The 23,940-nt window shown below is 50.5% G+C and overlaps 1 protein-coding gene across 6 annotated transcripts in view; it reads left to right on the top strand.

The window, feature by feature from the left end:
• Jade2 (jade family PHD finger 2) overlaps positions 1 to 23,940 on the top strand; it is a 46,960-nt gene that overhangs the window by 15,269 nt on the left and 7,751 nt on the right. For all 6 annotated transcript variants that reach the window (XM_031351949.1, XM_031351954.1, XM_031351952.1 and 3 more), the window contains 6 exons: positions 9,031 to 9,188; positions 13,452 to 13,612; positions 14,243 to 14,454; positions 16,264 to 16,431; positions 18,065 to 18,181; positions 19,300 to 19,764. In XM_031351949.1, coding sequence (XP_031207809.1) covers positions 9,031 to 9,188; positions 13,452 to 13,612; positions 14,243 to 14,454; positions 16,264 to 16,431; positions 18,065 to 18,181; positions 19,300 to 19,764 — 1,281 coding nt within the window. The remainder of the gene's footprint in view (positions 1 to 9,030; positions 9,189 to 13,451; positions 13,613 to 14,242; positions 14,455 to 16,263; positions 16,432 to 18,064; positions 18,182 to 19,299; positions 19,765 to 23,940) is intronic.

Genomic DNA, 23,940 nt, shown 5'->3' with positions numbered 1-23,940 from the left:
CTTGTGAATGAACTGGAAGCAGAAGGCCTTGCGAATGAGCCTGGCCTAGGGGGCAAAGGCTCCAGGCTCCCTAACAGAGGGGATTCTTAGAGCCCTGTCTACCCAGTGCCCTATGGGATAACTGCTAGGCTGGTCACACTGTGTGCTCTCAGCTGAAGCAGAGTGGTACAGAAACCCCCCCTCTCTGGTGGCCGCAGAGCAGAGGAAGCTGTGGATCACTTTGTTTTTATTCCTAAGTGTGTCCAGTCGTGGAGTAGGGAACTAGAGGCCCCAAGGTGCTTAGCGTTGCATGAGTAGTGGGCATATGGTAAACTGTAAAATAGCTGAGGGCTAGGTTTAGGGGAAACAGATCCCTACCTTGACTGTCTAGGGGCTGCTGTTCCTCACACTAACGTGGGCCAGGGCCAGGGAACACGGACCAAGAGTCAGGACCCTGGACAGGGCTGAAGTGAGCTTTCCCATATGGCTTTTTACCCAGGCCCCTCCCTGAGTCGATGGGAAAGGGGAGTTCTAGGCTGGGTTAGGAGTCTGCCTCTAAGCAGTGGAAGGGAAGGTAGGAGCAGAACCAAGGTGTCAGCCTTCCTCTCTTAGGCATTTTGTGGGGCTCCCACAAAGCTAATGTCTATCCCTTGGACCTTAAATTCAGAAAGAGGGGGACCCTTCAGTCTGAGAACCTGGTAAAAACTAGTGTGTAAATTCTGCTAGAGCCTGGAGCTGTCTTGTGCTGTCTTGCCCAATAACATTGGCATCTTACCACTTCATCCTTCGTGGATCATGGCTTCACAGACTCGGAAGTAAGATGCCGCCTGAGACCATCTGTCCAGCACCAGCCCTCTACCTTAGGGAAGTACTTAGGTGGGTAAAGAAGGACCTTCCTCCTAGGAAACAAGCTCAGAGTTCAGCTTTCATTTCCCCAAGTGGGGTTCCAGGCTTTTTGCTGCCAGAGAGCTTCTTAAGTTGCAGATGGTATCTAACTGAGGGCCAGTAAAGGCCTACCCATTCCCCCTGGCTAGTGACAGGTTATCCCCATGACACACACACCCTTGCAATGGATGGGTTGCTTCTAAGCCAGAGTGCTACTTGGGGTGCTGAAGATGTTCAGGGAGAGACCTGGAGGCCTGCCTGATATATATAATATCTATATATTATATATATCTTCCTCATGCCTTGAGGCTACGGGGCAGCAAAGCAGTGGGGATTTCCCCTAAGCCACTTGTCTAGAGGTAAGATGCTGTGCTGACTGACTGCATCAGGCAGTCAGTCAGTGAGGCTCTGCTGCTGAGTAAGGTCAGCGAATGCTGAGGATGCCTGGGAGGTGTGGCTAGATGTGGGCACTTTAGGAAATGTGGCTACTGGGGAAGTCCAGCCTTCTTAGCCTCGGAGGAGCTTGGGGACACTTGGCCAGTGACTCGACTCCTCTCTCTCTCTCCCTCTCCCTCTTTCCCTCTCTCTCTGCCTCAAGATCAATGTCTAGAGACCTATACCTAGAGCCTGTGAGGGAGAGATGGCTATTTTTTTCCTGAGACCCACAGAACTTGTGGAAGGGTGTCTTAGTTATTCTACCGCTTAAAGAGACAACTTATAAAAGGAAGCATTTAATTGGGGGCTTGCTTCCAGATTCAGAGGGATGATCTGTGATCATCATGGGGGGAAGCCTGGTGGCTGGCAGGCAGGCAGGCAGGAAGGCAGAGTCCAAGCAGAAGCTGAGGGCTTACATCTGGTATGTAAGCATGTGGCAGAAAGACTGGGCCTGGTGTGGGCTTTTGAAACCTCCAAGCCTATCCCCAGTGACACTCCTCCTCCAGCAAGGCCACACCTCCTAATCCTTCCTAAAAAGTTCACCAACTAGGGATCAAGCATTCAAATAGATGAGTCTTGGTGGGGGTGGGGGGGCATTTTCATTCAAACCATCACAGAGAAGACAGTTCCAGAAGAGAGTGGGATGGGTGGATGTCAGGATAAGTTGGTTACTTCCGGTAGTCTCAGAACAGGGAAGGTAGGAGTTGGGATCCTATGCTCCCATCTTCTGTAGGTTCTGCTGAGGAATGAGTCTCTAGAGTAGAGAAGAGGGTGAACTTTGTACGTTATACAGAGACCCTTTCCTGAAGCCAAGCTCCCTGCCCTGGGCATGGGCTGGCCAAGAAAGTGAAAAAAACACGCTTTGCAGTCAGCAATAGGGTGTTCCCAGATGTGTCCTAAAAAGCTTTGTGAGGATTTCCCTGTCCCAGCAGTGCAGCTTTGCTTTTTAAAACAAAACGATAACAACATAAAAAAATTGATCAGATCTATCCTAAGAGAACCATGATATGGCCAGTTTGTCGGGTCAAAACCAGAAAATAATCTTGGAAGCACAGAAATGGTGCCTAGATGTTTGGGCTTAGATAGTCTCTTATGAAAGCAATGGTGAGGGCTGGGCTCAGTTGGTAGATGCTGGCCTAGCGTGCATGAGGTCCAGAGTTTGACCCCCACCCCCCGGCCCTACTTAAATGTTATGGCTGGAAGGTTAGAAGTTCAAACTCATAGGGCCATCAGAATGGCTCAGGTAAAAGTGGCCGCCAAGCAACCCTGGCCACCTGAGTTGAATCCTTACAAATCCCAGTGGAAGGAGAGAATCAAGCCCAGAACGTTGTCCTCTGGCTTCTATTCAAGTGCTGTGGCACACATTCCTCTCAAACACACACACAACATACACGTGACTACATGAGAAAGTCGAAGTCCTCCTTGACCATACACAAACTCCGAGGTAGGCTGGGCTACATGAGACCCTAAAATAAGCCCACAGGAGTATAGTTAAGGGAATGATTACAGAGTACACCCTAAACCCTGGGTTTAATCCCCAAAACTGAATATACTGGGCATGGTGGTGCTGGCCTCTAATTCTTGAATTCAGAAGGTGGAGGCAGGAGGATCAGATAGATATTCAAGGTCATCCTCCACTATGAAGCAAGTTAGAGGCCAGCCTGGGCTAGAGACCCTAACTCCAAACAGTCAGTATGGTGTCTTGTGTCATCTCAACACAGAGTGCTTGCATGCTTAAACTGGAGACCCTCCCCCACCCAAGATACATTCCTTGCTCATCCCTATTAGATCCAGATTTCCAGCTAGTTAGGTGGGGGTGGGGTACATGCTCTTCCTTCAGGGCCAGGCACTTGCTCTCTGAGACTTCTCTTGGGCGGGCGGAGGGATGAGGTGAGTAAGGGCCAGATCCACTTCTAGTAGAGTCGGAGATGTAGCTCTTCCCGCCAGCTGGAAAAGCCTCCAGGCCTCTGGGACTTGTCTTGCAAAGGAAATGTATGCCATAAATTCTCTTTAAGAGCAGGAAGTGCTGTTATCCTCATGAAACTAAGAGGAGGAGATGTTGAGTGGTTTTTCAGGTTTTTTTTTTTGTTTTTTGTTTTTGTTTTTTTGAGCACTTGACCAGTTGGCTCCATACTAGTCTGAGGCTGGAGCTGGATGGATGGTGACTACCCCCTGAACCCGTCTGGGATCGCATATCTAATATGTAATGTAAATTTGCTCTTGGCTGAAAAACTGTATCAGGTTCCAGCCCAGAAAAGATTACTTGGAAGTTGAAATGAACGTCTAGCTGTCTCAGGGATGGTGAGTTCTGGTGCGGCTGAAGCCTTGAAGCGAGTGGTTTGTCCACTCCCGAGTCTTCTCCGCACTTGTGAAAGGAGGGGATCCGCTGTGAGGGTGGACGGCACAGGGGAAAGTGTTTGGCACAAGATTTGCGCCTTAGCACTACAGAATGTTACTTCTGATACAACAGGGCACCTAGGAAACAACTGTGGTTTAAAGTAAGGTTTCCAGGGCTGGAGAGATGGCCCAGCACTGGCTGCTCTTGATGAAAACCTGAGTTTGGTTTCCAGCACTCAGGGTTGGGTGGCTCCATAGCCACCTGTAACTCCAGTTCCAAGGCATCGAACATTCTTCTGACTTCCATGGGTGCTTATTCACAAAGGACATGCACACACACACACACACACACACACACACACACACTCTCTCTCTCTCTCTACCTGGTATGAACAGTTAGCCACACTTCAGGGAAATCTCACGGTCTGTTGATTTGTTTTCTCTTTATTTACCTACTTATTCCTTAAGATTTTCTTCAGGAGTTACTGTACATTGAGGATGACGTTACAGAATAGATTCGGTATTGACTGAACATACAGGACACATACAGTACCTGTCCTTATGTGGTACTTATAAGATTGACGTCAACGCGTGCGTGCATGCATGCATGCATGTGGTGTGGTATGGTTTGGTTTGGTTTGTTGAGACTGGGTCTCATGTAGCCCAGGATGGCCTCAAACTCACTGTATAGCTGAAGGTAGTCTTGAACTTGCAGTGCTTGTGCCTCTCATGCTGTGGATACGGGCATACTCTAGTGCTGGAGATCACACCCAGGGTTTCCTGCACACCAAGCAAGCACTCCGTTAACTGAGCTCCACCCCACGCCCCTGTGTAACTGTCTGTGCTGAGTCTTTCCTAGGTAGCCAGATTTCCTCGGCCATCTAGCCTCCGAGAAAAGGGACCAGAGAACTGAGTTTCCGGGGTGAAGCGTTTCAAGCTTCAGATCCACACACTGCGGTCTAGAATTCTCCGTGCCTCCTGGCCTAGTGTCAGTGTACTTTGAAAGTTGCCCAAGGTCATTATTAGTTTTAGGCGGTCACTCCAACTCCATAGACACTTGCTCAGAACCTGTTTTCAGCTCTTTCTGGGCAACAGGTAGTGAAAGCAAGTACCCTATGGTCTTGAGAAGAACTGGGGGTCAGGACCATGCCACAAGCTCCTGGGTAACATCCTAACATGTGGGAAGAGTAGGGTCCTTGGTCTCCTCTAGGGTGATCTTTGCACCCCTGGCCCTTGGGTTGATGGGTAGCCTTTTGGCATCCTTTATGCAGTTAGAGAAAGCTACAGTTAATATCACCCAGCCGCTCAGCAGAACTTGGTTGCTAGGCAGCGGACATTTAAAGACAACCAAAAGGAAGAAAAGTGGTAAACATTCATATCCTGAGAAAACTGCTTGTTTTCCAGCCTCTCGACTTTTCTTGCCACAGCAAGAATTCTGTTCATTAATGTCCATTTTATTCTATATTTAATTTTCATAAATTATTCAAAGGAGTTTTAGGAAAATCATTAGGCTTTCTCCAAGCCTAACTTCTGGTAGTTCAAACAGAAACTATGTAGATTAGGAAACAGGTCACCACGTTGATGGTGAGGTGTCACCCTATTCGTGAAGAATACCGAGTACCCAGCAGCTGTGGCCTGCAACTGAAACTGAGGTGTTAATCTGTGGCAACATCTGGAGTCAGCACCTAGCATGTGCACCCCAGATCTTGACCAGTACCTTCGGCCCAATCAGACCTCACTGAGTTCCTCTGGCTGGGAAGATGTACCAGAAAGCCAGGAGACTTCCAGCAACAGGGGCTTTGGCAGTACAGACAAGCTCAGAACCCGACCCAAGCTGGTCTCAAGCAAAGCTTCCTAGAACCACTGAGGGCCAAGTTGAGCAGGGAAGGATAGTGTTGTGTGACGAAGGATGTGCAAAGGGTAAAAAGTGTTTGGGTGACTGCAATGACAGCCGCTGCCACAGGGCCTGGGAAGTTCCATTTCATCCCCCACTTGTTGCAGTTAAAAACACCCCAACAAAAGCAACTTAAAGAAGAAAGAATTTAGCCGGGCGGTAGTGGCGCACGCCTTTAATCCCAGCACTTGGGAGGCAGAGGCAGGTGGTTTTCTGAGTTCGAGGCCAACCTGGTCTACAGAGTGAGTTCCAGGACAGCCAGGGCTACTCAGAGAAACCCTGTCTCAGAAAAAAAAAAAAAAAAAAAAAAAAAAAAAAAAAAAAGAAGAAAGAATTTAGTTGTGGTTGGGAAGCTATGGCCATAGGCACCTTCTATGGGATCTCACTTAACCCCTCACTGCATAATTTAGTATGACCTTGAACTAGTGTGTGTGTGTGTGTGTGTGTGTGTGTGTGTGTGTGTCTGTCTGTCTGTCTGTCTGTCTGTCTTTGTGTTGGCATGTACCAGGCCCATGCGAGTGGGGGTCAGAGGATAACTTCTAACACTTCTCTCCTTCAGCTTTGGTTCTGGGGGTTGAAGGGGAGGCCTGTGTGAAAAGTGTTTTACCTTCTGAGTGCTGCCATTCTTGCTCAACCTTGAACTTCTAATCTCTTTCCCTCCACCTCTTGAGTGCCCAGATTACAGGTGTGCATCCTCAGTGGGAATTGAACCCAAGCACCACTAGGGATGTACTAGGTGTACACGATGCCTACCTGAGCTACATTCCCAGCTGAAAGATACTTAAGCTCTTAGACTATCTCCGCCTACTGAGAGGTGGCTGATGTAGCCAGTTGCTACGCTTCGTGTTTTCCTGAGTCCTGCCTAAAAGAGGCACCAGTGTCCCATCACCTGTTCCCTAAAGATGGGGACAAAACTTAGAACTGTCTTATAACCTGGCCCACACTGCTAAAGGACCCCAAGTTGAACCCTAGATTCTTTCCTATTCTCAGGACTCTGGAGTCTAAGTCAGGAATGCCTCTCGGTCAGGGAGACCCGGTCACTCCAACTGCAACACAAGCTTCTCACTGGCCAAGACACATCAGACCCTCAGGAACGGAGGCTGCTTAGCACTCAGAAGCCTCATGCAGTCCATGTGGTTGAGGGTCTCCACTTTCGGGGTCACTCTAGTCTGCATCTCATTCTGTGTAATTGTTCACAGCACATTCGAGGTCCTTGTCTTTGGTGCCAGGCGCTGAGAACACACCTAACAGCAAAGCAGTGTGTGACAGGAGAGAGGACCAGAAACATCACACAAATGAAGCAGATGATGTCAGTGTGTATGAGTGATTAGAAGAGGTCTGCAGTCCCAGAGTTGATGGTTGAGGTCGGGAGGTGACAGTTAAGGTACATTCCAGCGTGAGGAAACCACAGGTGGTTTTATTTTTTGAGATATTCATGCTGGCCTTGAACCTTGTAGGGGAGAATGGTCTGTCTGGTCTAGAACCGATTTCTCCTGCCTCCATCCCTGATGGCTCAGATTACAAGCATGTCCTACCACATCCCGTTTTATGTCTCCATAGACAAAGCCCAGAGCTTTGTTCAGATCAGGCAAGCAACTTAGCTACATCCCTAGTACTTTGGTTGTTGTTAAAGTAGTCTCTCTGCATAGTTCTGACAGGCCTGGAACTCACTCTGTACAGGCAGTCTTGAGGCAATCTTCCTGCTTCTGCCTCCAGAGTACTGGAATCTTGACTAGGTCCTACCAGGGTATTTATTTCTAACAACATTCCCTCCTCAGATGTTGGTTTCTAGATGAGGTGTCCCAGTTCGGTGGGTCCCTGTGGCATCAGAGCTGCAGGGTCTGGGATGTCCCACCGAGAATTTAGAGGGAGATCGACATCAGCTCAGACCCTGGTTGTACTAGCCTGTGTTGAAGCCTGGAGAGAAAGCAACCCAGTCTCTGCAGTGCCGAGGCACGCCTTCTCCAGAAGCCCTGGTGGGGAAAGCCGCTACTGCTACCCGAGGCCTCTCGGAAGTACAGGCTGCCTGAGTTTGCACTCTTGTCGTTAGCTGTCTTACTGCTTGCTAATAAGATATGCAAATTATCAGGGCTGTGAAATCCTAGCCCCATTCCATCTTCTGTTTAATTAGCATTTAATCTAATCTGGTTTTAATTTTTTTTCACACTGGCACCCTAATTAAATGTTAGGGTGTTAGTCTTAACAATTAAATTATATTGGCAAATAGAGTCTTCAAGAAACTTGACCTTTTTTTCAAGTCAGAGCCCTCTGCAGCTAGATGCAGATATTAATTAGATTCTGTGAGATGCTGCTTCTGGGTCCATTGATGAACCCATTCCACTGTTTTCCTATGGTTATGGCCCTTCATTCTGCAAGGTGCACACAGCCAGGGAGCTGGTTCCAGCAGGCAGTGGGTTACAGCTGAATGGGTTTATTAAGGATTTGTCAAGAGTGTCCAGAGGGTCAAGTAAACTGACCAAGCCCTTGACTTACACTTCAGCAGTGGGTATTGACTTTGCAAAATGGCTAGGGTGGGAGGTGGGGCTTAGGCCTAGAGGGTGCTTGCTTGAAGTGGTTTCTCCCTTCTTGTTTGATGTGTGTACACCCTTAACTTGTGATTTTCAAGTGATGGGCTTGAGTAAGTCTCATGGTATCTAGTGGTACCTCTGTGTTTCACAGCCACACTTTGGGTGTGTGCTACAGAGGCAGGAGGCTTTGCCACTACCATGTGGGAAGGGCTTCAGAGGTTCTTCTCAGGTAGAAATTGGGAGGGACAATGGCTTTTCTAGTGAGGAGACAGGTTGGTGACAGGAGAAACCTTAAACATGGCCTTGTGGGAATTTGGGACAGACTTAAGGACAAAAGGAAAACGAAGGCCTTCCTCTCCCATCACATACCAACCAAGGGTAGCTCTAATGTGGGATGTAGCGTCTTTGAGGGAACTTGGAAGTCCAGTTCATAGAAACTTCTCCCTGGGCTGCCCCCAACCCGCCCTCCCCCACCTCTTGCTTTACTCTTTGTATAAGATCCAGGTCTTCCTTCCTGGAGCTCAAGTGCGTTGTATTTTATACGTAGGGTTGTGCCTCTGGGTGCAGATCTGTAGCCCAATTTTAAACCTCCCAGAGAGAGTCCTGGAACACTCAGGAAGCAATAGTATACCGGGTTCAAGGGGGACCTTTCTACTCTTAAAGGTTCTGTTTGTGTGTCTGTCTGTGTGGCTAGGGGAGCCAAGAGATTGGGACCGTGGGGCTGGGTAAGATAAGGGGGATGCCTTTTTGGTGCCTGTCTCTATTCTGTGATGCAGACCACAGCTTGCCGGGATTTTTCCTTTCACCTTGTGGTCCCAGATACTGAACTGAGGTCGTCATGCTCGGCAGCAGGAGTCCTTACCTGCCTCCCACTGGCCCTACTGTGTGCTACCTTATTTGCCTGCTCCCCTGGCCCACGAAGCCAGCCTCTCTGAGGCATCCTGATGTCTCTTTTCCCCTCATGTCTGCCAGGTTTTCCGGACAGACTTGATCACAGCCATGAAGATCCCAGATTCATACCAGCTCAGCCCGGATGACTATTATATCCTGGCGGACCCATGGCGACAAGAATGGGAGAAAGGTGTGCAGGTACCTGCCGGAGCGGAGGCCATTCCAGAGCCCGTGGTGAGGTGAGCCAGGTGGCCAGGCTAGGACCATCGGGGCAGGGGATGAGTCTTAGGTAGCTTTCTGGTGAGGGACCTACCAGTCCTGAGATGCCTTGCTAGTCTGTCTCTATCTTGTGAGTAATTCTCTTGCCAAATAACAACATACGTTGGTCCAGAAACACTGGCAGAGTTCCCTTTGAGGCTTTGGGCTTGTACTTTGCTCTGAAGCCAGATCGCAGAGATCCACGTTGCCTCTTACCTTCAGTGGGACCTTGAACTAGAAGTATAATTTTTCTCATTTCTGAAATAAGGGTGACAACTGTTTTCCTTATGGTTGGAGGAGGTCTAGTAAGTGATTCCTAGAAGACTCAGGATGGGCCCTGCCTGTCGCAGATGTGACAGAAAATGGCGAAGGTTAGAATGTGACCCTTGCACGTATCAGCAGAGTGGAGGAGGGAAGCCTCCAGGCTTTTTACCATCAGTTACCGTGAAAGTAAGCCATGTTGTTCTTTTGTTTTGTTTTTGTTTTTTTTTTCGAGACAGGGTTTCTCTGCATAGCCCCGGCTGTCCTGGAACTCACTCTGTAGACCAAGCTGGCCTCAAACTCAGAAATCCGCCTGCCTCTGCCTCCCAAGTGCTGGGATCAAAGGCGTGCGCCACCACTGCCCAGCAGCCATGTTGTTCTTTAAAGATATTTTTAGATGGCAGAGCCTGTTTGCCCATCACCCAATAGAAACTTAAGCACTCACCAGTGTCAACCTCTGAGGTGTCTGTCTGTCCTACCAGGGCCGGGTCAGAATAGAATCCCCAGGAACTTCCTAGACTGCTGGTTTTGCGGGCAGGGACTCTTTCTTGTCAGAATGTAACCACAGAGGATCTTGCCTCAAACTACAGAATATAGTCAAATGTTTGATTCTGCAACCTGAAGGGACTGGTGGCCCTGTCCCACCAGCTCAGCTGAGTTGATCAGCTAGTGTTAATGCCCCTTCCTGGTGTGGGCAAGCCTCATGGCTTTGGCTTAGAACCAAACAGATGACACTTGGGGCAAAGGTCACGGCTCTCTCCTCCTTTGACATTGCCACCATTGCTTGCTGGCAGCCACATGTGTGCTTCATACCAGCCCTGTGCTAGGACTGCAGGGTAGGGAGGCTCAGCCCAACCCAGGTACTCTGAGACAGACTAGAGGTGGGAAGGCCTTTTCGTGTCTGAGGCCCTCCGACAATCAGGATGGATGGATGATGGATGGATGGATGATAAGATAGACAGATTGACTGATGGACCAATGGGGCCTGTAACAGGGGTCAAGATCCTAATGGGTTTCGTGCCCTGACCTTGTCAGTCAGAAGAACCATGACCTGATCTCCCCAAAGCAGTCTACTCCTCTGTGAAACAGGATGATATTCATACCAGTGGCCACCGGACGGTGTGGGAGTTGGGGTTAAGTGAGAATTCTCAGGCCAGTTGTCACTACGTGTGGCACGACAGTTTATTGCAATTCCTCTACCCTGGTGACGTGACTTCATTAAGACTGTATAGGGTTCTTTATCAGATGATGTGGAGAGGAACCATGCTTGTTCTAGCCTCCCTGAGGTCCCAGCATCCTTCATCCCATTCACTTGTCTTGTAGCTATCTTTTTTTTTTTTCATGTGTCCCAGGCTGGATTTGAACTTGGTGTGTATCCAAGGATGACTGTCACACCCAGTTTGTGTGGTGCTGGGATTGCTTTTTGCTGTGCTGGGCAATCACTCTACAAAGGGTCCTCACGGCTGGGTATGGCTGACATGATATAGACGTGCAGAGCCTCCCTGCACTTGAGAGCAGATTGTGCTGAGATGGGCAAATGTGTCCTTTCAGACTCTAAAACTCATAGGGCTGTCACACCTCTGCTTCCTAGCTTCCCACCGATCTGGGTGCCTCCCCGCTGCACAGCCTCCTAGAAGCCTTCGTGGCAGCAACCATAGGGCATACTGAATGCCTCCCAAGTCAAGCCTCTCATTGGCATTCGGGGACCACACTCGTAGGGTACACAATACTGTCCCCACTTTATAGATGAGGAAGTCAGGAAACTCAGGGGAATTTCCTAGGGGGCCTAGTAGGCCACTGGGCCAGGAAATGACAGACCACAGGAACAAACCCTGGGCTGTCCCTGTGAGGCCTAGGGTAAGAGTATTAGGCACACCCTGACAACTCTCCCCCAAGGCACCATCCCAGTCTGATTCCTCTGCCCTTCCATGGCCTTTGGGCAATTGTGCCCACCTCATGGCCTTTAATCTCCCCCTGAGGATTTGCACTGTCCCTTTAGACTTGGTCCATGGCATCTGTCTATATCTCTGGGATAGCCTCTGCTCTCCCTTGTAGGTATTGAAGGTTTCCTTCCACACCATCCAGCTCATTCCATCTGCAGTGTCTGAGGAAGAGGCATTAGCTTAGGGTCAGGTCAGTTCATGCCTGGTAGAAGTGCTCTTTCTGGTGTGTGTCCCTCAGCCCTGACTCCCCAGAGGGACCAGTGAAGCAAGCAGGTGTGACTGGTATTTGGCAGTAGATGGCTGTTCAGACAGGGATGCTCAGACGCTTGACTAAGTGTATGTTTGGGGCACACAAAGCTGGATTGTGACAAAATTACAGGCTGTGCTTTTAAGAGACGCTCATTTGAAGTGACAGTTTCTTGGGAAAGGGAGCATTTGGTTGGACCGAGGACATTGGTGTTGGCTTCTGTTTGAGATAATTTACTTGGTGTGGGAGGAGGGTCCTGCCATCATTGTCACCTAAGACTCTTCACATGTGGAATGGTGGTACTAACTTTTAACCTTTGACCCCTTCTCATTGTCCTCTTGACTTCCAAGCCTACAGTCTTTTCTCTCTGCTTACACCCCTGGCTCTCTGTACCCAGCATCCTTCCTGTCCCCTTTCTAACACCAGGGCATTTCCTGAAGCCAACAGCCCTCCCTGCAGCTCTGCCCTGTCCTTGTGCCATCTTGAACCCTCCCTCCCCTGCTCAGCCTGAGCTGAGTCACAGCCCTTGGCAAGCCCTGGCTCCGACCCCAGGAGGCCTCCCGGGCAAGTGTGGGGCCTCTCAGGCCTGGCAGGGCTGGCCAGATGGAGGCCAGACTCCAGACAATAACCATGGCAACCAGTGGGTATGGGAAAGCCTGGCATTTTGATCTGGCCTCAGGATCTGACGGGTAGCACACAGATGCATAGAAGACCCCACCCACCTGAGGCAAAATGCCCCTTATTTTCCATTTTGGGAGAAGAAAGGTGATTGACATCTAGCAATCTTAACACAGGCATGCACACATGCATGCACGTACGCATGCACGCACACACACATGCATGCACACACACACAGACAGCCTACCCTTCCTGCCTACCTAGCACTTTGCCGAGAGCTTTCTTTGTTAATCCTTGCCACTCTCTCACCAACTGCCTATGGTAGGTTGTGCTAGTAATATCTGGTTAAGGAGTAGGGACTGGAGGGAACAGACATTCAAGGGTGGAGCTTTGGTGCCTGCAGCAGGTCCCTGGCTCCAAGGAGGGGAGCCTGACCTGACATGGGAATCTGAGACTTGTGTTGGAGTGTGTGGAAGTTTAGAGAGGCAAACTGAAGCAGTAAGAAACATGATGCCCATGTGAGCCATGGGGTGGGTCAAGGTGCGTAGCCTGCATGTCACAGTGACCATAGACCTTTAATCCAGAAAGCTCTCTCCTGGGTTCTGTAGTAGAACCCTATAGAGCTGAAACTCCTGGAAAAAGCAGCCAGACTTCAACTCAAGACCATGATACATATAGGCTGTTGGTGAGGAGGGGCCAGGGATTATGAAGTCATGCTTTATAAGTCTTTGGTCCTAGCCTGGAGGGGTATTGCTGAAGGGTCTAGAATCCAGCTGGCTCTAACTCACTTGTCCCCGAGTACCTGAGCTGGCACAGGGCGTTGCCCAGGATGGCACTTGCGACACCTGCAGACCAGGCAGGGCTGGTCCAGGTTGGGAATAACCCCAGCTGGGCAAGGCAGATGCTATTGTGGGCCAGGAGTCCATGTCATTCCCACATGGTCCTCACTCTGCCTTATATCCCTGAGCGCCTACTGTTCCTGTAGATACAGTTAATAGAGTCCATAAGGCAGACTGGCAACAAGGAAAGAAATGCGAATGGAGGTGGATATGAGGGGATGGGAGGTGGATATGAGGGCATCAGCATCTCACATCCATCTTACCCTGGGCCACCAGTTCCTTAGCTGGGCAGACTGAGGTAGACAAGCCTTACCACTACCATTCTCCATCTCCCAGGATCCTCCCACCACTGAAAGGCCCCCACACACAGATGTCCCCAGATAGCCCCACACTTGGTGAGGGTGCCCATCCTGACTGGCCAGGAGGCAGCCGCTACGACCTGGATGAGATCGATGCATACTGGTTAGAACTTCTCAACTTGGAGCTCAAGGAGATGGGTAGGTAACGCCTTGTACCAGGTACATGGTTGCAAGTGTCGGGGAGGATCTTCTTCCTGGCCCCTCCAGTAGCTACACTTCCAGTGGCTGGGGCTGGGGCACATCCCGAAAGCTTTACTGATGGGTGTGGGATTCCTTGTCTCTGCCTCCCAAGTATCTACAGCTGTCGGGTAGAGGTAAAAAAAAAATAGCAAGTAATTCACAGGGCTCGATGTCATATGAATAATCTATAAGCATCGGGTTAATGGGCATGGATCTCTCAGGTGAAGCCTGTTGACATGTCCCAGGAAAGACCAGCTTAGCCATTATCTGAGCGTGCTCACAGACAATACCCACACAGTGCAAGTAGGAGATTCTTCATGGAGCCAGCTGCATCCCAGAGACACCCTACATCGTCTATGCATACATGTGTGTGAATGGTCACGGGCAGACTGTAGACAGTGAGGTGGCCATGATGGGCAGGAACCTGTGGGATTGGGTGGGTCAGTTGTCACTGATGGAGCTGAGGCCCAGGTCACCACTATAAATGGATGGATGGAGCCTTCCTCTCAACACCACTGATAACATTTGCCCTGATTGCTGCCAAGCCTCTTAAGCTGCTAACGGTGTACCCATCCACCTTGCCCACAGAGAAGCCCGAGCTGGATGAGCTAACATTAGAGCGTGTTCTAGAGGAACTAGAGACTTTGTGCCACCAGAATATGGCACAGGCCATTGAGACCCAGGAGGGGCTAGGCATCGAGTACGACGAGGATGTTGTCTGTGACGTGTGCCGCTCCCCTGAAGGCGAGGATGGCAACGAGATGGTCTTCTGTGACAAATGCAATGTCTGTGTGCACCAGGTGGGTGTATCCTGTCACTCTCTCCCATACCATATGCACACATATGCTGCCTGAGCCTTGCTGAGGCTGGTTGTCCTGGATACAGGAACATGGGCATATTGGACCAATATCCCTAAGGAGAGCTAGAGGCAGGCCTTGATGTACCTGGAACATCCGTAGCCTGCTTGGCTCAGTCCTGCTAGCCAGATCTAAGCAAGTGTCCTTCGGGTAGTCTGTCTTCTCTGTCTCTCTCTGTCTCTCTCTCCCCTCAGAGAACCACCCCCAGCTCCTCACATCTTGACCTTACAAAGGGACAGCAGCATCAGGTAGTGGTGGAGAGCCAAGCTGCCTAGTTTTAAAATGTGGTTCTGCTTTTTACAACATATGAGGCTTAGGGCAAAGTTCTTAACTTTTCTGTGGGCCCCATTTTGTTAACTGAATAAATGTGAGCAGTCAGAGCAGAAATGACTAAGTGGTAGGGTGCTTGCCCAGTATTGAAGAGACCTTGAGTTCAATTCGCAGCACCCTAGCCCCCAGAAGAAAGTGAATTGTTTATGATGGTTTTTGCTTAGTGAAAAACAATAGGGCTGAGTCCGTGAGATGGCTCAGCGGGTATAGGCACTTGTTCTTTTTAAAAGCATAATTGCATGAATTCAGGACCCGCATAAAGATGGAAGGAGAAAATGAATTCACAGAGTGGTCCTCAAGCCAACACATGTATGCCCTACCATGTTCTATCCCCAATAAGCTTAGGAAATACATACAGCATGTCTATGCTAGAGTATTTCTTACTGTTGTTATTGTAACAGAGCTAGCCAGAGTCCCTTTTGTTTTTTTAAGATTATTTTTTATTTTTTAAGGTTGTGGGAGGGGTGTGTACATGTATGAGTGGATGTGTATGGAGGCCAAAGACAGCCAGTCCCTCTGGAGCTAAAGTTAAAGGTGATTGTGAGCTGATGTGGGTTCTGGGAACTGAACTCTGGTCCTCTGAACTCAGCAAGTGCTATTAGCTATTGAGCCATCTCTCTAGCCCACAGTTACCTTTTCTTTTCTTTTTAAAAACTATCTTAGTGATTTATGTGTATGAGTGTTTTGCCTCACGTATGCAAATGTGTGTGTGTCTGAGTCCCAGAGAGGAAAAGACATCCGGTCACCTGGTATTAGAGTTAAATATGGTTGTGAGCCACCATGTGGATGCTAGGAACTGAGTTTGGGTTCTCTGCAAGAGCAGCAAATGCTCTTAAGCGCTGAGCCATCTCTCTAGCCCTTAGATCCCCTCTCTAGACCTTGGGGCCTGAGGCTCTAGGTCCTCTGTATCTCTAGGCCTTGTTTCCAGAAGAACTGACTTGGATTCAGGGGCCCACGTAGGGCCCCAACTTTGAGGCCAAAGTAGCTGTAGCTGACCTAGAAAGATCCTGGGAAGCTGAGAAGCAGGGACTTGAGCGCCTAGAAGCTCTTGGGTCCCTGTGTCTCTCCTACACCTGGGATGGTGAGAGGGGGACATCACTGTTTGCACAGAGAATCCTGTATAAAAAGATGGAAGTTTAGACCTTTGACTTAGGAGGTTTAGAATCAAGTTTGTATACAATTTAGGAAGCCATTGAGGCTTTTCCCAAAGCCTATGCTGGTTAGAAACCTCTGGCTAACTCGGGTCTTCCAGCCAAGAACAGCCCAACATTCCCCAAAGGATAAGATTCTATATCATCAGGGAATCTCTGTGCCACCCCGTGTGTAGCCTGGGGACAGAGATTGCTACCATTGGCAAGTCACTGAGTTGACACATCCAATTTGCCCATGCCCCTGACCTATAACCACCCACTCTGTTCCCAGGCATGCTACGGGATCCTAAAGGTGCCTACGGGCAGCTGGCTGTGCCGGACCTGTGCCCTGGGAGTCCAGCCTAAGTGCCTACTCTGCCCCAAGCGAGGAGGAGCCCTGAAGCCCACCAGAAGTGGGACCAAGTGGGTACATGTCAGCTGTGCCCTGTGGATTCCTGAGGTGTGTAGAAGATTCAGGGAGTAAAAAACACAGGGAAGGGAGTGTGTGGAGAGCTCAGGTTGGACCTAGAAGAATTTATGTGACAGAATATAGGAAAAGAAGGAGCTGTTGGGTTTCCATGAAGGCTCAGAAAGATGATATCTTAATTAGGGTTTTACTGCTGTGAACAGACACCATGACCAAGGCAACTCTTACGAGGACAACATTTAATTGGGGCTGGCTTACAGGTTCAGAGGTTCAGTCCATTATCATCAAGTATGGGAACATGCCAGCATCCAGGCAGGCATGGTGCAGGAGGAGCTGGGAGTTCTACATCTCTGTCTGAAGGCTGCTAGCAGAATACTGGCTTCCAGGCAGTTAGGATGAGGGTCGTAAAGCCCACACCCATAGTGACACACCTATTCCAACAGGGCCACACCTTCTAATAGTGCCACTCTCTGGACCAAGCATATATAAACCATCATAGACATGTCTAGGAATACCTGGGAACATTGTCTGTGGACCTGGTCATAGGTCTGGTTCCTAGCTCTGAGGCACTGGGAAATTCAGGAGGGACACTTTAAGGTCTAGACCTTAGTCTCGCAAAGGGGTTAGGGGTGGAGGCTCAGATTATGGATCCCATTAAAACAAAGTTTTGGTTAAAATCTGAATGAAACCATCATTGGTGACATATGCCTATAAATCCAGCACGTGAGAGATTATAGAGTAGAAGATCAGGAGTTCAAGGCCATCATCAGCTTAAATTTGATGCTAGCCTGGGCTATATGCTAACCCTATCACAAAACCAAGCAAAAGGGAAGATGATCCCCTAGTCCAGAAGGTAACAGTGGGATAATGGGCCTGCTCCTGTGGCTGCAGAAGTGGCCTGTGGCTGGGGTCCCAAGTAGCCATCCTCACTAAGGCTTTGGTCAGCTCTTCTATATCGAGATGCCTGTCCAGTGCTGTCCATGCCTAGAAGCAACCTAGGAGACTCTGTCAGCATGTGATTCTTCCCTTGCTGCCTCTTTATCCAGAGGTTCCTACTGGGGTCCACCTTGCCATTTCTGGGGTAGTGGTTATTTGTGTCCGATTTTCATCTTGAAGGCCAGGACTGCCTCTCGGTGTCCTTTCTCCTGGTTACTGCAGAGGGACTGACCCCTTGAGGACCCCATGCTTGGGGGCCAGCAAGGTGGCTCAGCAGGTAAAGGTGCTTGTTGCCAATCTTAACAACCTGAGCTCAGTCCTCAGGGCCTACGTCGTGGAAGGGGGAGGACTTACTCCTGCAAGTTCTCCTCTAACCTCCACACCTCCACACCTGTGCTGTGGCACACAGGAACACACACATGCACACACGCACCTCCCCGTGTTTCAAAGTCTACAGCCCCAGATGCACGCTTCTCCTAGCCAGCTACATTCTTATATATGCGTACTCTGGGGCTGGTTCCAAGCAAGCAGGTACTTGAGTGGGCCAGGACCGGGGGGGGGGGGGGGGGGGGGGGGGGGGGGGGACTCAGACCTTCAGCTCTGCATGTGTGGAGACCGGGAGGATTTGGGACTCGTGAGTTGAATCCATAGCTATGTCTGCTCACAATCTGGCTGTGACTGACAGGATCCCACCTGAGGACTGATGCAGCTCTCTCTGTTTTCTGCCCAGGTCAGCATTGGCTGTCCAGAGAAGATGGAGCCCATCACCAAGATCTCGCATATTCCAGCCAGCCGCTGGGCCCTGTCCTGCAGCCTCTGCAAGGAGTGCACAGGCACCTGCATCCAGGTATGTGGCTTGCTTCTTTCTGCCTGGAGATGCCTTGTTACCAGACAGATGCAATGAGGTACCTAAAATACCAGGAGGTACCACCACCTAGCCCCTGTGGCTGCACCACTGATTGATAGGCCTGAGAGGTTTAGGACGTGCTTCACCCATCAGGACCCCACCCATGGAATACTAGGGTCTTGGCCTCCCCCACTCGAGCAAGTGGCTCTGGGCTTGATGGTTCTTTGGCCTTTTAGACTGTAAGCCTAACGTGTGAGAGGAATGGGGATCTGAATTCCTCTCCAGCTCAGCAGATGAGCCATCCTGACCCAATGCAGGGGGCTTACTGGTCTACCTGTGGTGGCGGCTTCCATGTTGTTGATCATCAGGTTCACCTGAGGCATCAAACCACAGTAAGCCATGAGCCCGCACAGCTCTGATTCAGGTGTGAAGGGAGATTCGGACTTGCTTTTTTTTTTTTTTTTTCCACAAAGCAGGGTTTGCCGGTGCTCCTGGTCTCTGCTATGGGATGGAAACTCTCCTTTGTCCCTCTTTTCTCCCCAAGAACACAGTCGGCCAATAGGCCTCCACCCCATTTATCAGACCTCCAGAAGGACTCTGGATGCTGTGGCAAGGGGACCTGATGTTGGGTACACTGTTGATGAGCTGGTTCCAGCAGTCCAGTCCACATCCAGGGCTGAGGAATGGTCAGTCCAGCCTTTAGCTGCTTGGATAAGAGAAGGCGGGATCCAGCTGTTCCCAGGGGAAACTCCAGGCTTGGATGACAATACAAGAGAGGAGACTGGTGACCCTGTTCAGGCTTTTCCCCCTGTCCTCTAATCCCAAAGTCATTTGCCCACAGGACAATGCATCTTGTCCCCACAAGGGGTGCATCATTACCTTGTGATTCTTGGCTCCTTCAGTAGGTCTGGGATTTGCTCTGTCACCTCTCCAGGTGCCCCACGGTTCTTGTTTCTCCTACCAAAGCTCCTTTAACACTGTGCAATGTTGGAGCCTGTGCCATTTTATGTAGTGTCTCTTCTCCCAGCATCACGTGTGCTCCTCAGTGTCCTAGATGGCCTCCTTTGTGCCCCCTGGTGCTCCTTTAATGCCTGACATTGCCCTTCCCCTCTCTCCAGTGTTCCATGCCTTCCTGCATCACAGCATTCCATGTTACATGCGCCTTTGACCGAGGCCTGGAAATGCGGACTATATTAGCGGACAATGATGAGGTCAAGTTCAAGTCACTTTGCCAGGAGCACAGTGATGGGGGCCCTCGAAATGAACCTACTTCTGAGCCTGTGGAGCCCAGCCAGGCCGTTGAGGATCTGGAAAAGGTGACCCTACGCAAGCAGCGGCTGCAGCAGCTAGAAGAAAACTTCTATGAGCTGGTGGAGCCAGCTGAGGTGGCTGAACGGCTAGACCTGGCTGAGGCACTGGTGGACTTCATCTACCAGTACTGGAAGCTGAAGAGGAGAGCTAATGCCAACCAGCCGCTGCTGACACCCAAGACTGACGAGGTGGACAACCTGGCCCAACAGGAGCAGGATGTCCTCTATCGACGCCTGAAGCTTTTCACCCACCTGCGGCAGGACCTGGAGAGGGTAAGTAGCCATGTGTCCCTGCCTGGAGGGCAGCCGGTACTCGGGGTTGCCAGGATTAGAAGGCACAATGGGAGGAGAGATACTTGGTCTCTGATTCTCTCTTGTTCCAGCCATTTCCGAGGCCTTGGTGAAAGTGACTTGTGGAGGTAGGAATCAAGGCCACTAGAACCCAGTTGCCTGCAGTTCCCCTTCTACCTTTGTGGATGGCGACAGAGAGACTAAAGGAGCCAGTGTTACCCAAGATACCTCTGTCCTGACATATTAAGAGTAGAGATTGGGATTGCATGGCATTGTGGTGCACACCTTTAATCCATCCTAGCATACAGCAGGCAAAGACAGGTGGAGATCAGTAGAGACCAGCCTGGTCTACAGAGAGTTTCAGGATAGCAGGGCTATACAGAGAAACCATGCCAAGAGAGAGAGAGAGAGAGAGAGACAGAGACAGAGACAGAGACAGAGACAGAGAGAGAGACAGAGACAGAGAGACAGAGAGAGAGAGAGAGACAGAGAGAGAGAGAGAGAGAGACAGAGAGACAGAGAGGGAGGGAGGGAGGGAGGGAGGGAAGCCCTATCTTGAAAAAAAAGAGTCTGTGTGTGTGTGTGTGTGTGTGTGTGTGTGTGTGTGTGTGTGTGTAGAGAGAGAGAGAGATTGTCTAGTTACCAAGCATGGTTGTGCTGGCCAGAACTGTGTGGGCAGAGGAGGATGGTGGCTGAGGCTCCCATGGACTACCAGGCAGAGAACAAGGATCCTGATAGTGACCCACACCATGCAATTCCAGGCCTGGCCTGGGTGACTGAGCCACACACACCTCTATCTTTGTTTCAGGAATCAGGGCAGAATTGTGGCTTGCTCCCTGGTGGTATATGTGGGGCTGAGAGAGATAGCCCTGTGTGTGTGTGTGTGTGTGTGTGTGTGTTGGGGGGAGGGGGATTCTGGAAGACTGAAAAAGGAAGCTATCATAGATAGCAATGAGTCCCAGCCCCAGGTGTCCGGCCTCAGTCTCTCTGAGGGCTACCTGTTGGTGCCTTAAACCAATGAAAAGCACCAAGTACTCTATGGGGTGGGGGTCTTCTCTGCAAGGCCCCATAGTGGCAGCAGCCTGGCCAGCAGGCCCAGTCTCTAACCGTGGCCCAGCGCCAATAGCTGAAAGTACTCCACCTTTGACTGGGCACCAGGCCAGCTTGGTCCTGCTCCTGTAGTGAAGGTGCAGGGCAAGGCTGGAGTGAGAGGCCTTGGGTGGTCTGGCCCTGTACTGATTCTGGCCCTTCCCCCCCGAAACTGGTGACTTTCTATTTCCATTTCCATGAATTGAAAGTAAGGATCCAAATGACCTTAGGGTTAGGGTTAGGGGTCATACAATGACGACGGCCTCCACTCCTTGGGGTCACACAAGGACGGTGGCCTCTACTGTTAGTTGTGTTGCTTGAGGCTCCTTCTCACCCTGTAGCCCAGGCTGACCTCCCCCTCCCAAGTACTGAAATGATAAAGATTTGAGCCCCTTTCCCTTCTTACTGCAGGTTGATTTTTTTTTTTTTTTATTACTGTTGGCCCCGTAAGCAGTTCAGCTCTTAGAGAGGTGAAGCCTTCTATTCTAAGCGTGGGCTCCCCAGAGCTGCAAGGCTTGGTGCTCCACCATGGGCATCTTCCCTAATGGTTCAGGAACAGGATTGCCACCAGCGTGAAATCGATTTTACGGCCAACCCAAAAGATACGCTCTCCTACAAATTTCAGCCGCAGGCCTGGGACCTTGGCAGGCAGCATGGATGGGCACGGCCACCACAGCGTCCAGAGTTATTCACGGCTGACAGAAAAATTGCAGTAGTGGACATCAGCCTGCAAATGCCAGCTCATGTCCCCTAGCAACCGCTGACTGTTAGGCCCTGCGGGACATGGTTGTGGTTCTTGCTGTAAGTGTTATTTCAGCGACTGAATGGACCTTGTGTGAGAGCCAAGAGGGTGGCCGGAGCTCTCGGTCATCGGAGATGCCCAGAGATGAGCATGTGGTGGCCTCGCCCCTGCTGCCCTCCAAGGATGGAGAGGAACAGTGGGATGCAGACCCTGCCCTTTTCTGACCTTGCCCTTTGCCTCCCTATTGGTCCCTATATTGGGGTCCCTTGCTAAAATCCTAAAAACAGCTCTTGGCTGGTAACACAGTCACTCTGTCCACCACATTAGTCAGCATTCCGTTCTCCAGGCCTTTGTCTTCATTCAGTCATAATGGAGAAAGGGCCCACTCCAACCCCAAATGACTTCATCTCAGCTAATTTTATCTTCTGAGACCTTCTGTCCCATTCTGAGGTCTCCAGCAGAAAATCTTGAGGGATTCCACCCATATAGAGGCCCTGGAAGGTGTTAAGTTCGCCAGGAAGTGGTCTGACTTGCATTTCAAGAGCATTGCTGGGGGATGGTTTTACTGTCCCTGGGAAAGGATGGGGGAGGGGGAGGCGTGGAACCAGGCTGTTGAAGAGAGCTGGTGTCCCTCAAAGGAGAGACTGGTCTAAATGGACTGATAGGTCAGTTGTGGCCGTGGGCCAAGAGAGCAGGTTGTGGGAATGAGTCCAGTTTTCAGCTGTAATTCCTCCACAACTCCCCTTTGCCCAGAGGGCGCCCCAGGGCCTGCTCACCCCACCCCCACCCCCAGCCTACCCCACCCCTGCTGGCTTCACCTCTCCTTTCTGTTTTCTCCTTTCTGCCTGCTCAGCCACAGGCCTAGCTAGGCCTCCTGCTGGGCTTCCTGCTGGGCTTAGGGGTCCCTGTGGAGGCCACCTGGTCCTAGGAGTACTTCCTGCATTGCTGGGTGGCAGGCCTTGGGAAGAAAGAGATGCTGGCCCCATTGCTTTCTACACATTTATTCCAGAATGTACAAAGGTCCGGAGCCAGGCTGAAGGGCAGGAGGAGAGGAGTGTGTGGAAAGGAGGTTGATTGGAAAATGGGTCATGGTCAGAGGTTCACAGGCTGCTACCAACGGTGGTGGCACAAGCCTTTAATCTCAGCACTTGGGAGGAGGCAGAGGCAGGTGGATTTCTGAGTTCGAGGACAGCCCGGTCTACAGAGTGTGTTCCAGGACAGCCAGGGCTACATAGAGAGACCCTGTCTTGAAAAACCAAAAAAAAAAAAATCCAAAACTGTCCCTTGAGGAAGGAGTTGGACATGGGAATTGGTAAAACTGGGGTCAGTAATGAGTGAACCATGATGGCCTGGTGTTGACAGTGCAGGTGAGAAGTACACACACACACACACACACACACACACACACACACACGGAATGTCACAACAGAGTCCATATCATGGGGGATGTCACAGCAGAGTCCATATCGTTGGGGATGTCACAGCAGAGTCCATATCACACGGGATGTCACGGCAGAGTCCATATTGAATCCCTCCTGTGATGATGTCCCCTCACTGGACCTCCTAGAATCTCTTTCATAAGTAGTCTTGGAAAGGAAAGGAAAGGAAGGTCACATCTGATAAGGATCTGCTCATACTACCTCGAGCTAGGAAGAATGGGGTCATACCGAAAAGGAGGGGTTCTTAATTAAAGGTAACCCAGGCAGCTTAAAGACAGACAGACCTAAGTCAGACCTGAAGACCACCCCAGGTAAAGAAAGACCTTAGTGGGAAGAGGATCCAAGCTGAGCAGGTGTGGTCAGTAACGCTCTACATGAGCCCAAAGATGATACCAGGCCAGACAGAAGGAGTGTCTCCAGGGCTGAAGCCTGGAAGTGTATGAGAGAGCAGTCATTGGGGATGGAGGCGCTCTGAACAGGCAGTGACAGGTACACTTTATATCCTGCCAGCCAACCCGAAGAAGGTGTGCCTGTCCTCTAGGCTAAGCCAGGTGACTTCAAAGCCTACTGTAGGGACTCTTCCCAGCTGACCTGAGGGAGTCAGGAGCTGCTGTCCTTTATGCAGTAAGGCGTTGTGTTACTGTGGGTATGGGAGCATTGGCTCGGGTAGCAGGGCCTTGGCTCAGGTCCCAGTATAGCAGGTAGACTTGGGAAAGCTACTCTGCCAGACTGTGCTCATTTGAAAGTGGTGCTGGGCTGGGCAGTGGTGGGACACGCCTTTAATTCCAGCACTTGGGAGGCAGAGGCAGGCAGATTTCTTAGTTCAAGGCCAGCTTGGTCTACAGAGTGAATTCCAGGACAGCCAGGGCTACACAGAGAAACCCTGTC

The sequence above is a fragment of the Mastomys coucha genome, unplaced genomic scaffold (genome assembly GCF_008632895.1).
Source record: "Mastomys coucha isolate ucsf_1 unplaced genomic scaffold, UCSF_Mcou_1 pScaffold5, whole genome shotgun sequence".
Taxonomy (NCBI): domain Eukaryota; kingdom Metazoa; phylum Chordata; class Mammalia; order Rodentia; family Muridae; genus Mastomys; species Mastomys coucha.
The sequence above is the reverse complement of the archived record's forward strand: the minus strand, read 5'-3'. Positions and strand labels throughout refer to the sequence as shown.